The sequence below is a fragment of the Lepisosteus oculatus genome, chromosome 8 (assembly GCF_040954835.1).
Source record: "Lepisosteus oculatus isolate fLepOcu1 chromosome 8, fLepOcu1.hap2, whole genome shotgun sequence".
Classification (NCBI taxonomy): Eukaryota; Metazoa; Chordata; class Actinopteri; order Semionotiformes; family Lepisosteidae; genus Lepisosteus; species Lepisosteus oculatus.
This window is the reverse complement of record NC_090703.1, coordinates 14,142,666-14,156,397: the sequence shown is the minus strand read 5'-3', so window position 1 is coordinate 14,156,397 and position 13,732 is coordinate 14,142,666. Positions and strand designations below refer to the sequence as shown.

The following is a 13,732-nucleotide window of genomic DNA, read 5'->3' as shown; positions in this document are numbered from 1 at the left end:
ATGCTACAATGAGAAGAAAGCACTGTTGCGTCATTCAGAAACACATGGGATGCTTTTTTTCATCCTTCAATCGATTGCACAACGTAACTGCTTATCGGTTTGTATTTCTGTTTGTTTTACTGATTTAACACGATTAATGTAATAAAAAAACAAACGCCGTTTTCTCTCACTAAAAATACAGAATACATCAAAATGTCTCGGAAAAAAACAAATTTTCATAAGCTACATCACATTTATATAAGGATTCAAACATTGCACAATATGTAAGTCTACAGTACAATTGCATATCGAATTGGATTTATATTTTTAGAGTCATTTCTAATCGTTTAAAACATTTAATATACCTTAAATTTTTGTGTAACACAGTAAAGAGCACCCTCAAACTAAAACCTAGGAACTATCCTTTTCATTACACAGTTCTGGGGGAACACATGAAAGTGTGGCACAGGAACTTTGTCGCAGAAAGCGCGTTGAATTTTGTTTGATTACATGCGTACACTAAGGCATCACTGGTTTTGAAACGAAGAAGAAATAAAGAATTGAAAAGAAGAGATCGGGTTGGTTTCTTCTTTTTTATGGTAGTTTTAAACATCGCGTCTTTTGCTTTGGTAGAATTATTACTTTACAGATGAGTTAAAATTTGGGTGAACCAAGGAGCTTGGCTACCAGTATTTACAAACGTCACTGTTTCCGAAGAATGAAAACTATCCAGCATATTCGAAATATTTCATACTTTATTACATGTAGTAAAGATACTGATGTTAGATGTTTGATCTAAGTCGCGGAATACTGGAATTTCAGTTTGATGTTTTCGTCTCACAGAAAGTTTATGCATTGTATTAAGTCTCCGAATTGAATAGTCTCGATTAAATTGACAACATTTTATTTCTTGTTTTGCATTGAAGTGTCTCAACTTTAATGACTTTCGCAGTTGAGGAGATCTGTATTATATTTAAATAGATATTGACTACTGGAGAATGGAGAGTGACTTGTGTTTTTTTTACATTACAGAAAACATGGAGAAAGTTGCTCAAGTGAAGAAGGCTTCTGCACCTTCTGTATCGCAAATCAACGCTGAATATGTGACACAGGTACCGTTTCTTTAAATTTCTTTTTGAAAAAATGGTACGGAGAAAATCTTTTTTCTCCCACAACGTTTTGACAGCGTGTTTTTTCTTTCCGTTTTTATACTTCATTAAGAAACGAATGCCTATATACTAATTTACCATCATCATGCCTTTGCCTCGAACACTAACTCATTTTTATTCTTTATTTCAGTTGGCAAATAAGTATTGGGCTCCTCATGTCAAAAAGAAACTGCCCTTTGATCCAAAGGTAATCAACTGCTCTTTAACACCCTGACTCTCATCTGGCAGAACTCGAGGTTCTCCAAGGGATTTCTAGATGCATATCACAATTTATTTTCTGAAACATCACAATGGTGTATAACGTCAGCAGTCTTACATAATAATGAGTTTTTCTTCTTTAACCAACAGAATCAGTAGGCAAAATTGGAGGTTTTTTGTGGCCTGCAGCCCTGATAAAATTTTACATTTTGTATTGTTTGTGCTTTGAGATTTTTAAAAGTTAAGAGGCACCTCAGCAGGGATAAAAAACCTGAGAACCCCTGTCCCAGTGCAGTCATGAAGTCAATGGTTTTTTATTTTTGCACATTTTCAGTCTGATTTTCAAAGTTTCAGTTTACTTATGTATGCCGATGTATTGTTTTTTTGTGTGTAATTTTCCAGGTTTTGGAAGATGTGTATCAGAAAGAAATTCTGAAATCTAAGTGAGTAAGCCTTCAGAAATCTAACATTGATGACACAGCAACATGCCACTGAGACTGGGTCCTTGAAATTGTGAAGGACAGTACGGTTGGAGAAATTTACTGTATACATACAGAACAATGGCACATTGCTGGAATTATAGAAACATAAGAACTGTTACAAATGAAAAGCCCCCATTTGGTTATTAGCTAATTAATCCAATGCTCTCATTCGGTCTTTTCTTTGAAAGAATTTGAGTAGAGAAGTGCCTCCTGTTCTGTGTTTAATCTGATCATCTTTAGCCAGTGATATTGTGGGAGTCTTTTGTCATAGCACTGATTACCTAAAACACCACACAACACCAGTCACTCATATTGATCACTTACATTGATACCTAATATGTCTTTCACATGAACTCTTTCCTTATTCTTTTAGGTTTGCTATTAGAAAAATCATGCTGCTGGAGTTTAGGTAACTTTCTATTGTTATTCTTTTAAATTTGATTTTCATTGTAAAAGGGTCTTTTAATGTGCTATTACTAACCTTTGGTTTGTTGTTATTCTTTCAGTCAGTATCTGGAGAATTACCTGTGGGTGAACTATACCCCTGAGGTATCCAGTCATGCATATTTAATGTCTATCTGCTGTATTGTTAATGAAAAGTTCAGAGAAAATGTACCAGCATGGGAGGTAAGAAATCTAGTTTTTCTGTGTAAGTACCTTTTTTTTCTAAAATGTAGATGTATATATTATTTTTATAAATAATTTTAATCATTTTTATATTGTTGTGGTGTAGTCTATCATCATGTCATTAATTTGATTATGGCCAGTTAGGTGTAACTCTTCTTTGAGTGCATGTGTAATATTAGGGAACAGTTTGTTAAATTTCTGGTATGGTTTGAACAAAATTCATGGCTAGGCATGTTTATTGTCTAAATAAAACACAGTTTGTTCTTTTAATATGTTAGCCTTAATCTAAATGGTATATGATTAAGTCCTGTGTAATTAATGTTTCCATTTTGCTGTTCTTTCCCAGGTTTTTAAGAAGCAGCCAGAACACTTTCCATATTTTTTCAAGTGTGTCTTGGAAGCATCATTAGCTGGGGAAGAAGGCGATTTGTCATTGCGACAACAGACTGTACTTCTGCTCTTTTTGGATCACTGTTTCAACAGCCTGGTAAATCAAGATTTTTTTAAGTCATATGAGGTCAGACGAAGGTTGGCATGGTGGCACAATGGTTAGCATGGTGAGCCTTGCTGCCTTGCAGCGCTGGGGCCCTGGGTTCAATTCTGGACCTGGGGTGCTCTCTGCATTGAGTTAAGGGCACAGGGTTCTCCCTGTATCCCTGTGTTTCCTCCAGCTGCTTCAGTTTCCACTCACCGTCCAAGGACATACTGGTAGTTTTTTAGGAAAATTGGCCCTGGTTTGTCTGGTCTGTGTTTGTCTCTGTGTGTGCCCTGCCAAGGTTGATGTCCTGTGCAGGGTGTGTCCTGATTTGTGCCCGTTGCTGGCCAGGATAGGCTCTCTTGTGACCATGTATTCCATAAAGCAGTTAGAAAATGGAAAATGGATAATGTGTAGCTGTTTGTAACTTCTGACCACTAGGTGGTGGAAGGGAGCTGTTTGGTTTTCTTTTTTTTTTTAAATAGCACATCCTACCATCAAAGTTAATGCAGTTATATTGACCATCAATGAAGCTTTTAACATTTCTACTCTTTAAATTTGGAGCAAGTATTTGAGTTATTTTTTTAAATTTTATTATTCAGCACATGTGTATGATTGTTACTTCATGTGTTCAATTGTGGATGGCATGTTCAAGTTCAAGTTTGTCATTATACTCATATACAGGTATATGGTATAACAACATGTATAACTAAAAGTTAGTGAGGATCCGGGAACATATCTTAGCCTCCTTCAACCGTCTTAGGAAGTACAGGCGCTGTTGCACTTTCTTGATCAGACAGGTGGCGTTGAGAGACCATGTGAAGTCCTCGGTGAGATGGACGCCAAGGAATTTGAAGTTACTGACCACGTAAAACTTGAACTTGATGGTGCTGCCGCACCACAGAAGCTTCATAGCTCCAGCACAGGGAGCTTTAGTTTCCTCCCGCGTTTTGTTGGTTTGATCGCCCCCTTCTCCATGGCCCTGCCGTGTGCTGCTGTCCAGTCCAGAGGGAGAACAAGGCTGTTGCTTAGGGATACAGTCTGACTTTCCGCAGCCAGGATTAGCGGCTTTCCGGCCGCAGATGTGGACAGCGGCAGTTTGACTGTTAGTCAGACTGTAGTCATTGAGTGTTCACTAACAGTGTTATTTGAAAGAAATGACGTAAAGAATAGTCACTATGAAACATAGAAGACAGTTGTGTAGCCTTCTGGTCTGCAGTGTTTTCTCCTTGTTTAGCACTTAAGTGATGAACCCTAGGCCAAATCTAAGTGATGTGTCCCTGTTTCCCTACATGCAGTACACCACCGGCATAACTTATATTTCTTCTATCTGACAGGAAGTAGACTTGATCAGAGAACAGGTACAGCAGCTGATCTCTCTTCCCATGTGGGTTTGTCTGCTACCGGTAAGCGCATTCTAAGAATCCAGTAACACTGCACTGCGAAATATATAGAATATGGCATTTAACATAGGCCAGTGAAGTGGATGGATGGATGGATGAAATACAAATCACACTTTCAGTTTCACTTTTTAAACCAGAACATTTATTGTAATGAACACTTTGAAGGACTGACTTTAAATTTCTGAGTGCTTTTACTCAAGGATGAATGGTGCTCCATACAGGAAGAAGTCAGAAGGAAATGAGAAAAATGATTTCCCCTGTACTTGCTGACTGTTCAGAAGCTCCAGTTAGTATTCGAACAGATGATTGATATGGATCCTGTGAGATTTAGCACAAGGTTCCTTGGACTGTATTTTATAACTGTATTTTTATAGATCCTTTCGGGAAACTTGATTATAGTTCAGAAGTGCTAGATGGGCTGTATTTTATAAGGGTTCTTTTATAGGTCCTTTCAGAAAACTTGATTATAGTTCGGAAATGTTACAGACTGGTAGGTTTTGTTGATAAAGGCAGTTTGTCTCTGTAATATGCTGTATATATTTTTTAGAAATGTATCTATGAGTACGTCCTCCAACAGTTCAAAGGCAATATTGTGTTTTTCTAATGTAAACTTCATAGTCAGAATTTAGGACAAAATGTTAATTTAATTACATTTCACATTTTTGAATTTTTAATTGTTTTAGTCACGACTTGAACACGAGATGAAGAAAGCACCTAAACTGCAGAAATTTTGGAATCTGATTAAGAAGAGTTATGACAAAATGGATGAGAAACCCAAGGAGCAGTAAGAATTTTTAGCCTTTGGATACTTGGTTACCTCTCTGTGTACAGTATAAGTGAATGCTGATTTTGATCAGGAAAATAATTGACTCTGTATTTTTGCGGATAAATTCAGAAGGATCGTAGTGTGATGATGGTGTATTTTCTGTAACACTTTTGAGCCTTTGACGTTTATTTAGGATCTATCCAGGTCCTTGTGAGCCATGTTATTAGACTGTGTTGTTTCACTTCTGTGAATTGAGAGATATCTGCTCTATATTGTAGTTAACACTTGAAATGTTTTTTTAACTCTTTCACTTTACTAAATATTTGATGTTAACTCTCTTAGTTATAATTCAAAAGTACTCATAATGTAGAGTCTTTTTTATTTCTTCCAGGGCTAATAAAGAGAGAACATTTCTGTCATTACTTCTCAGAAAATTCCTTGGAGTCCTGATGTCCATTCCTCCATCAGGTGTTTATTCTTCTTTTCTCATACAGAGCAATTAGTATTTTAATTGAAGGAGGACTTTCACTTTTTTTATTAATGTTAAAGAGCTGATGTTTCTATATAGTGACTTCAGTTTGTACCCATCTGTGTAATTGGAGATTTTTCTGGAGCATTCTGAGTACAGAGGCAATGCACCACTTTGGATTTGAACCCACAACCTTCCAGTTCCAAGTCCAGGACCCCCACTACTCCTGCACATTGCCTCTTTGCATTTCTTAATTTTGATTGAATATTTAATTGTAGGATTGGAGGCAGTTCAGTCCATCTTAATGTCCAATATGAATTTACATAACATCATAAGTCCTGAATTATCATCTTAAAATGACGCAGGAAGAAAACACTGCAGTTGCTGAATATAACAGGCAAAATCTCACATGTGTTAAGAGTTTAACTGCTGGACTACATTTTCATTTACTATTCTAAGGTAGTATTCATCTAGCAAAGAGAGCTCTCACAGTCTTTATAGACTGTTATAAGGCAGGTTTGCCTCACTCTGGAGTTGTTTAATTCTGGAGTTAGTTAAGCATCCTGAAATTCTGCACATTTCCCGACATGATAAGGTGCGTTATATCTCATGACAGTGACTTTAAGTGTAGGGGTGTTAACCCCATTTTCTTTGGGCTTACACAATCCTGCATTTCTAAAGTTCTCCCTTAATTCATGTGGAGCATCAGTTTCCACCTTCCTTACCTGATCTCTTCTGCCGTGTGGATGCTGGTGCAGGTGGGTGCTGCCCATAAGTGGCAAATTATTTAGGTCCCTTTTAATATGTTAAACATGCTGGTGATGTAATTGACAGTTTCAGAAAATGAAAGTGCAGTGAGAACCAGGACATGCCCAGCATTCATTTGGACCCATATCCAACCAGTGAAGTGAGACTGTGCTGTAACACCCTTAAACTCTATAGTGATTTTTGAAAAAGTAGACTACTGGTGCTTTTGCCTTTGAAAACAAGTACATGGCAAAATAAAACAAAGTTTAGTATTTAATATTCCACTTTAAAGAGCTGACAGATTTCCACAATTCCATTTGGGAATGCTGCTTGTGTACCCGCGACATCTACAATGTGCAGATCATCTCTTTTTCAGCCAAGGGTTTTTGTGCGGTTTGCATTTGCAAAAGCAAATCTCTTATCTCTAAGAATATTTGCCCCTTAGGATAGGAATAGCAACTTCTTTTTAAAAACAGCCCAGCCTGCTACAGCCACATGCTCCCCAGAACACTGCTGGCAGCCATTGAAGACTCTCCATATACACGCACTCTGCTTTAACTTTGCCTGACATGCCCCCCCCCCACACTGCCTCCCATACACGCCAAGAATAGACCTGTGTAGGATCCTTCTATTGCTTCACTCTAATTGCAGGTTTAAGGCTACTTGCCAAACCTTAGACTTTGCTGCACTGTAGACTGAAGAGGGCTGACAAACTGAGAGCAGCACTCCAGTGTGCTGAGACACCCTGCTGGCTGAAAACTGTAATTTCTTTTGTCAGCTGCTCTCCCTGGGGGGGCGACCACTCACCTCATCGGGCTTCAGAATACCACACTGAGTGTGAGAGAACGCAGGCCTGAAATACAGTCTGTAACGTCTCCAAGTGGAGGTTACTTTGCAGGCTGACAGAGCTGTGATTCAGAGGACACAGTGCAGCGCTGCTGAGAGCTCATGCTTGTTTTGGGCTTGCATGTCAAAGGGGTTTTTTTTATTTCATTTTTCCTCACTCATTCATGTTGACATCGTGTCCCCTATAGGTTTATGTTTTTTAGATTAGGCATACTAACCCGTGCATTCTCCCTATTTTAGGTCCTGTCTCCATGGAAAAGGTGCATTACTGTGAAAGGTTCATAGAACTGATGATCGATTTGGAGGTAGGAGCTGTTTCCTTGGAGTGGAAACTTCTGTTCTAATTAGACTTCTCCGAGACGTATTGCCTGTGTTTTAAGACCTTACTCTAATTTTACGGATCTTGAACTGATTAGTTTGGAACACTGTACAAGCTGTAAATGGGGTAATTTGTTTTTTTTTTAAAAAAAAAAACAGGCTTTGCTCCCCACTCGTCGCTGGTTTAATACAGTTCTGGATGATTCCCATCTTGTTGTCCACTGTTACCTGTCCAGTCTCTCTCGAAGAGAAAAGGAAGGGCATCTTTTCTGTCAGGTGAGAGAACACAGTGAAACACTATGCAGTGTAAACAGTATATATCACACTTCTTGTAACAGTACAATCATTTCAGTAACGTAAAATATCAGGAATAAGACCTCCACAAAAGTACCTTTAGCATGTTATGCAAGAGAATAACATTACTCTTTAAAGTGCATAAATATTAGAGGATCTGTGGACTCATTGAAGAAGAATGAACAATACCATTTCCAAGGAGTCAAGTGTCCTCATTTGGTCTTTCCTGACCAGTGCGGCAGTTTTATTGGTTAACTTCCATTGCATGTGTTCAAGCTGCTGTTATGACTGGTAATCTAAATATTATACAAGTACTTCTTTTACTTCTAACATGTTATCATCTGTGTTTAAAATGGTTGATTAAATTCATAAGGGACTGGATGTTGTATTTATTCTGTCATCAGTATTTCATAGTAGTAAGGTTTATTTCATGCTTAAAAGCAAAGAGATGCAACGGTTCTCTTATGTGAAGAAGAGACGAAGGCTTCCCAGGCGAAATGTCGTGTCTCTCCTTTTCAGCATGAAATAAACCTTTTAGTTCCTTTGCAACTTACACAAGCTGACGCAGCTACCTACTTAAAAACATTTCATAGTTACTGAAATCAAACAAAATGATCCATAATTATCATAAGTTCACATTTAGGTTTTTTATGCTTTGTGCATTTGGAAATGGCATCATTCAGTTTTTATTGTCTTTACTACTGTGTTTGCCTGCAGCTTCTGGACATGTTGAAGTTCTACACAGGCTTTGAAATCAATGACCAAACAGGGAACGCGTTAACAGAGAATGAGATGACAACTTTGCACTATGACAAAATCACATCTCTGCAGGTAAAAGTGATGCCGATTATATTTTTTATTTATTAAATGGCTGAAATTTCCTAAATAGTGGTGTACGGTGCCTATAGAAAGTCTGTTTTTTACATTTTTCAGCGGGCGGCCTTTGCTCACTTTCCAGAACTTCACGACTTTGCCTTATCCAATGTGGCAGCAGTGGACACTCGTGAATCTCTCATAAAACAATTTGGCTATCTGAGGTAAATATCTTACCCTTTAATTTTTCAGCACAGATTGTGTTGTAAATCCTGAGGTTGCATTTTATAATGGACTGAAGTGGATAACTCTCGGTAAATCTTTCTCCACTTTTTTCTTTCCTTTTCAGTGTAGAAATATTACTTGTTAACAGTACACAACTGTTAACTTCAAGCCTTTTAGTAGGAATTTATGTGTATTGTATAGTATTGAGATTCAACTGAACTTGAAAATTGGTTTATGTGGTTTTGAATGAAAACTAATAGAAATGCTTAGAGTTGGTCCCTTAAAAGCAAAGAAAGAAAAATATTTTACTTTTTTATGATGTTTGTGGAAAGCAATAAGAAACACCCCAGGTGAAAGAAAAATCAAAACTAGTTTCTTTTGCACTTGTTTTTGCTCGGAGAACCCTTCCTTTGTCAGAGATTTTTTTTTAATGATTTTAGTGCTGATGAGCGGTTTTCAGAATTTGAAAGGGAGTAAGGGCTTCATTTTCATAGAGCTCTGGTGGTATTCTGAATTTAAATGCAATGCCATTTATGCTGCAAATAACCAGTTCTGGTCTTTGCGCAAGATATGTGTCAGTTATGGATGAGCACTTTCATATACTGAAAGTGGTATAAGTGGGTTGGTCTAAAAAATAAAATTGAATTTTACCAAACAACAGACACAAATATAGCCCAAGTAATATTAAATGTATCTTTTTTTTTTTACTGGGAAAAAATCCTCCAGCAACCTGAAAGTCTGCTAATGGATGGCACAAAAGGTGCAAATGTCATATTTGATATGAGACTTAGTTATGAGAAATAATAGTTTCAAGATGTGAAATTCTGTAATTGAGATATAGTATTGCAACGGTCTGTTATTTGTATGATGGGATTCTATTAACATTGTTAAGTGAGAAACTCCTGATCAGTTAGAGGTAAGGTTGTGAGTCACAAATATACGGTATGTGATCATACAGTTGGGGTGGGAAAAAATTGATTCCTAGATGCATCATGATTCTCTCTTGTATGGTTCTGCATCAATACACAAAACTCCATAATCGATCTTTTAATTTTTATCATGCACAGTTCTAAAATATTTCAGATAAAAACAATACAGCATAAAGGACAAATAGAGTATATAATAATGGTTTAGGTTTTTGGGCTTAAAATAAACTAATTGCATGGTGAAACATAAAGACATATAGGTAAACAAGTGCTCCATAGTTACATCTGAACTAAGCTAAGCTACCCACTTTGTGAAGATGGACAAACTCCGGCCTGCACCCTCTGCTTGGAAAGCCGCCGTATGGGCACATTTTGGATTTTATGAAGTAATAGGTAAAAATGAACTGGATATGAGCCATGCAGTGTGCAAGCTGTGTCATACCAAGACAAAATATTTCGGCAATACGACTATCACGCGAAATCACATTTCACATTTCCATCCGGACTTGGAGGAAAAACAGCCTGTTCTTGTTGCTGCCGAACAGAGAGCCCTCGAGCAAGTGTCAAAGCTTCCACATAGTTCGGAAAGGGGCTTTCGCTTAATGTTGTAAACACTGGAGCCGAGGTAAAACATACTGTCTCGGCAATGTGAAACGGCAATACCAACGCTCTACAACAACACCGAAACTCAAGTTTTGGAATCATTTAAGAAAGCAAACAGGGTGGCGATAACCTGTGATGCGTGGACGCCCACTGCAACAGAATCCTATGTCACTATAACCGGGCACTACATCACTGATGAATGGCAGCACGTGTCTCACATACTTCAGTCACACAGTTAGAAAACAAAATCATCATGTATATATAAAAACAAAATTGAGATGCATCAAGAATCGATTTAGAATCGCATTGTGGCACCCTGAATCGAAATCGAATCGAATCACGAGGTGCCTAGAGATTTCCACCGCTATCATACAGTAGATTGAAGATGAGAAGTTTGCAAACAAGACCGTGCCATTTGGCCCGTCCAGCCTGTTTGGTTTTGGTTCAGTAGTGTCGGGAAAATCCTCAAATGCCTGAAACACCAACACAAAATGTTGCAGCATTGCAATGGTTCTTTTTCATTGCAGTTCTGACCCATAAATTAAGGCAGCTTGATTTCTTCAAGCTGAGATTGCACCTAAAAAAATCATACCACTGCATCTCCTGAAAATGGGATCCTTAGTTCTGGATGAATATTTCAGTCTCTGACAGACACAGCTTGACATCTTGTGATGAGCTGAAGTGACCTATATTTATGTCTTTCCTCTCTAATGTCATTCACCTGCTGTTGAATGTGCCCCCTCAGTGTCTATCCAGTATATCAGGTTAGGATCTGAAACTTGCCTGCAGTCTGTGTGGCATTTTAACTGGGTCTGCTATGAAATTTCGTCACCAGCTTAGATGGCAGTTGATCAATATACAGTGCTTAATGTTAGAGAACCTGGCTCTTCTTCTGCTCTCTCTGTGCCAGGTGTCTCTGGTATGCTAAATTTAGTCTAGTGTTAATTGGGGATAGACTTGTGCTCACATAATGCTGTATAAAAATTAGAATACAAATAAGCTAAGTGTCAACTGTTAAAGGAAACTAAAGCTTTATGTCAAATGCAAATACACATTTGTGTAAAAGATAAATTTGTTTGCATAAAATTTTATCCAAAACCTAAATTATCCTGATTACACCTTCTTCCTTCTGTCATCAACTTCTCAGTCCTTTGTTCTCCTATTCCTTATTTATTTGCTACATTCCCTCTTTCCCTCACACCTGAAGCGGAAACATTGTTTTTTTTTTCCATGAGATGACCCTTTACCTGTTCCTTTGCAGCCAATGCAGGCTGACCCAGGTCCCTACTTGAACTGTAGTAGTTCATTATTGGACAGAAGCATTCTGCTAGGCAGTCTGTAACAGGGCTTCTGTTGATAATTCAGAGGTCTTAATTCTGTTAAACAGCTGGTAGTCTTTTGCGGTGGGTTCTCCACTGTCTGATTTCTTTGTTTTAGTGCTTGTGTTTACAAAACCAGCATGTGTAAAGCAAGCTACCATTATCAGTTTATGAGCAGGGTTATGAACAGACGAGGTCATTGCTGTGGTGTTTGCAGTGACAATTATCATTAACAAGTTTAAAAGTCGGGACTGAACTCACGTCTGCTGACCCTCTCGAATTCAGTCTGAAGCTGTCAGTGGGGACAGCAGTACCTCATGTGGTTCACACATCTGAGTGTGTGAAAGGATGTGCTTGCACCTCGGCAAAAAATCAGGAAGTGATAATCACCTTGGGAAGGACCATGCTGGTTCTTCATTGCCCCCATCATCTGTGATAATTTGTCAGAACATTCAAACTATGAGACTGCAAGCCCTTACAGAGGTGCTGTCTGTTCAGGCTGAGAACAAAGCAGTCTGTTCAAGCAAAACAATTTGTTTCGACCTGTTAAGATCTTACAAGCTTTGATTAGGTATTTCCGTTCAATGAAAATTTAGTATTATATTGAAACACAGTTAATTGTTCCATTCCGATGTGTAATCCTACCAATACATCAAAGCCTCAGAAGGATTCTGCAGACAGTGCTGCCACACTATGTTGTAAAGTTTAGACATTTGCTGTGATGTTTTATTTGTTAATCCTGAAGTGATTGGTTTATACATTGCTAAATATGCAGAAAGCATTTTTAATGACCTTTTTTGCTTAGTGAGAAATGTTTTTAATGGATGTTTGAATTTTCAGTCCCAACACACTCCACCGGGTGGCATCCTACCTCTGTCTGTTGCCAGCACTCCCTGAAGGAGAGAACACAACCTATGAAAAGGAAATGCTCCTAGAGCTGCTGGTAGGTGGTTTAAATTAAATGTGTGTTGGGGGAAAAAAATTACCTGTAACGGTATACCAACATAAGTGATTAACTGAATGTTCTTTTCCTTTATATGTTTCTAACATCATATGTGGATATATATACATTGTGAATATCACTTGACCTTTATTTTGTGATTGTTCATTTAATGCATGAAATTAAAAACATGCTGTGAGCAGTGCATTTTTAGAACAGTGAAAGGGAGGGTAAAAACATTTGTTTCCATGTCTCTGCTTAGATATTCGAGCATATATACATTTATCAATAATTGGAGGGTTTGTGTTAGTCTGCAAACATTTTCTCAATGTTTTTAACAGACCTTGCACAGAATTATTAGAAGCTCATCATTGTTTGTGTCCAAATTAAAATGCAGACCCATTTAATCATGTTTAATTACATACTTGGGCTTTTTCAAACTGTTTATCTGCATCACACCGTAATTATCCCCTGGTTTTGTTTGAGCCAACTTGACCGATGATGAGACAGGCAGCGTAGGAGGTTAATACATGGCATCATTAAAACTGGGTGTCTGTGCCCTGAGAGCTGATCCATTCCTCTTGATTTATTCATCAGTCAAAGCTCAAGACAGTTGATGTGTAAATCCCATTGTGCTTATTTGCAAAGCTGTGCTTGGGTTAGAAACAGGATTGTGGAGGGGATTAATTTTGTGATTAAGGAAATCTAAATGAAAATCGCTGTAAATGAAATATCTCTAATCTCATGGTGAATGCTGAGAGAAATTCCAGCAAAAGTAATGGATCAATCTGCAGGCAGTACATTCCATATCTGAACTGTTCTGAGAGCTAGCTTCCATATTTAGATTTTGATTGCAGTAGCATTAAACATTTTCTCCTCCCATCTCATTCTGGGATATGACTCGACCCAGTTTGTCTATCAACACTTATTGGTGTGACCCTAAAAGGTTCAGTAAAATTAAAGCTCTTGCTATCAGCATGTCCTTGTATTTGGGTCATTTCATGCTATGTGCCACATCCCCTAGCATCTGTCAGTGCTAGTTTACCTTGTATATAGTAGTTCACGAAGTATACAAAGTGCCTCAGGGCACTTCTACTTTCAGAGGTTTCAGCAAGCTTTTAGGTGACTTTTCC

General features: G+C 37.9%; 1 protein-coding gene across 1 annotated transcript in view; it reads left to right on the top strand.

Annotated features, from left to right (window-relative positions):
- The first annotated feature begins 434 nt into the window (after positions 1-434).
- Positions 435-13,732, top strand: part of aqr (aquarius intron-binding spliceosomal factor) — a 53,018-nt gene continuing 39,720 nt past the window's right edge. The window contains exons 1-15 of the mRNA XM_015350875.2: positions 435-557; positions 1,012-1,091; positions 1,279-1,335; positions 1,749-1,789; positions 2,202-2,237; positions 2,335-2,455; positions 2,802-2,942; positions 4,268-4,336; positions 5,017-5,117; positions 5,491-5,567; positions 7,402-7,466; positions 7,639-7,755; positions 8,491-8,604; positions 8,707-8,810; positions 12,500-12,602. Coding sequence (XP_015206361.1) covers positions 1,017-1,091; positions 1,279-1,335; positions 1,749-1,789; positions 2,202-2,237; positions 2,335-2,455; positions 2,802-2,942; positions 4,268-4,336; positions 5,017-5,117; positions 5,491-5,567; positions 7,402-7,466; positions 7,639-7,755; positions 8,491-8,604; positions 8,707-8,810; positions 12,500-12,602 — 1,221 coding nt within the window. The 5' untranslated portion in view covers positions 435-557; positions 1,012-1,016. The remainder of the gene's footprint in view (positions 558-1,011; positions 1,092-1,278; positions 1,336-1,748; positions 1,790-2,201; positions 2,238-2,334; positions 2,456-2,801; positions 2,943-4,267; positions 4,337-5,016; positions 5,118-5,490; positions 5,568-7,401; positions 7,467-7,638; positions 7,756-8,490; positions 8,605-8,706; positions 8,811-12,499; positions 12,603-13,732) is intronic.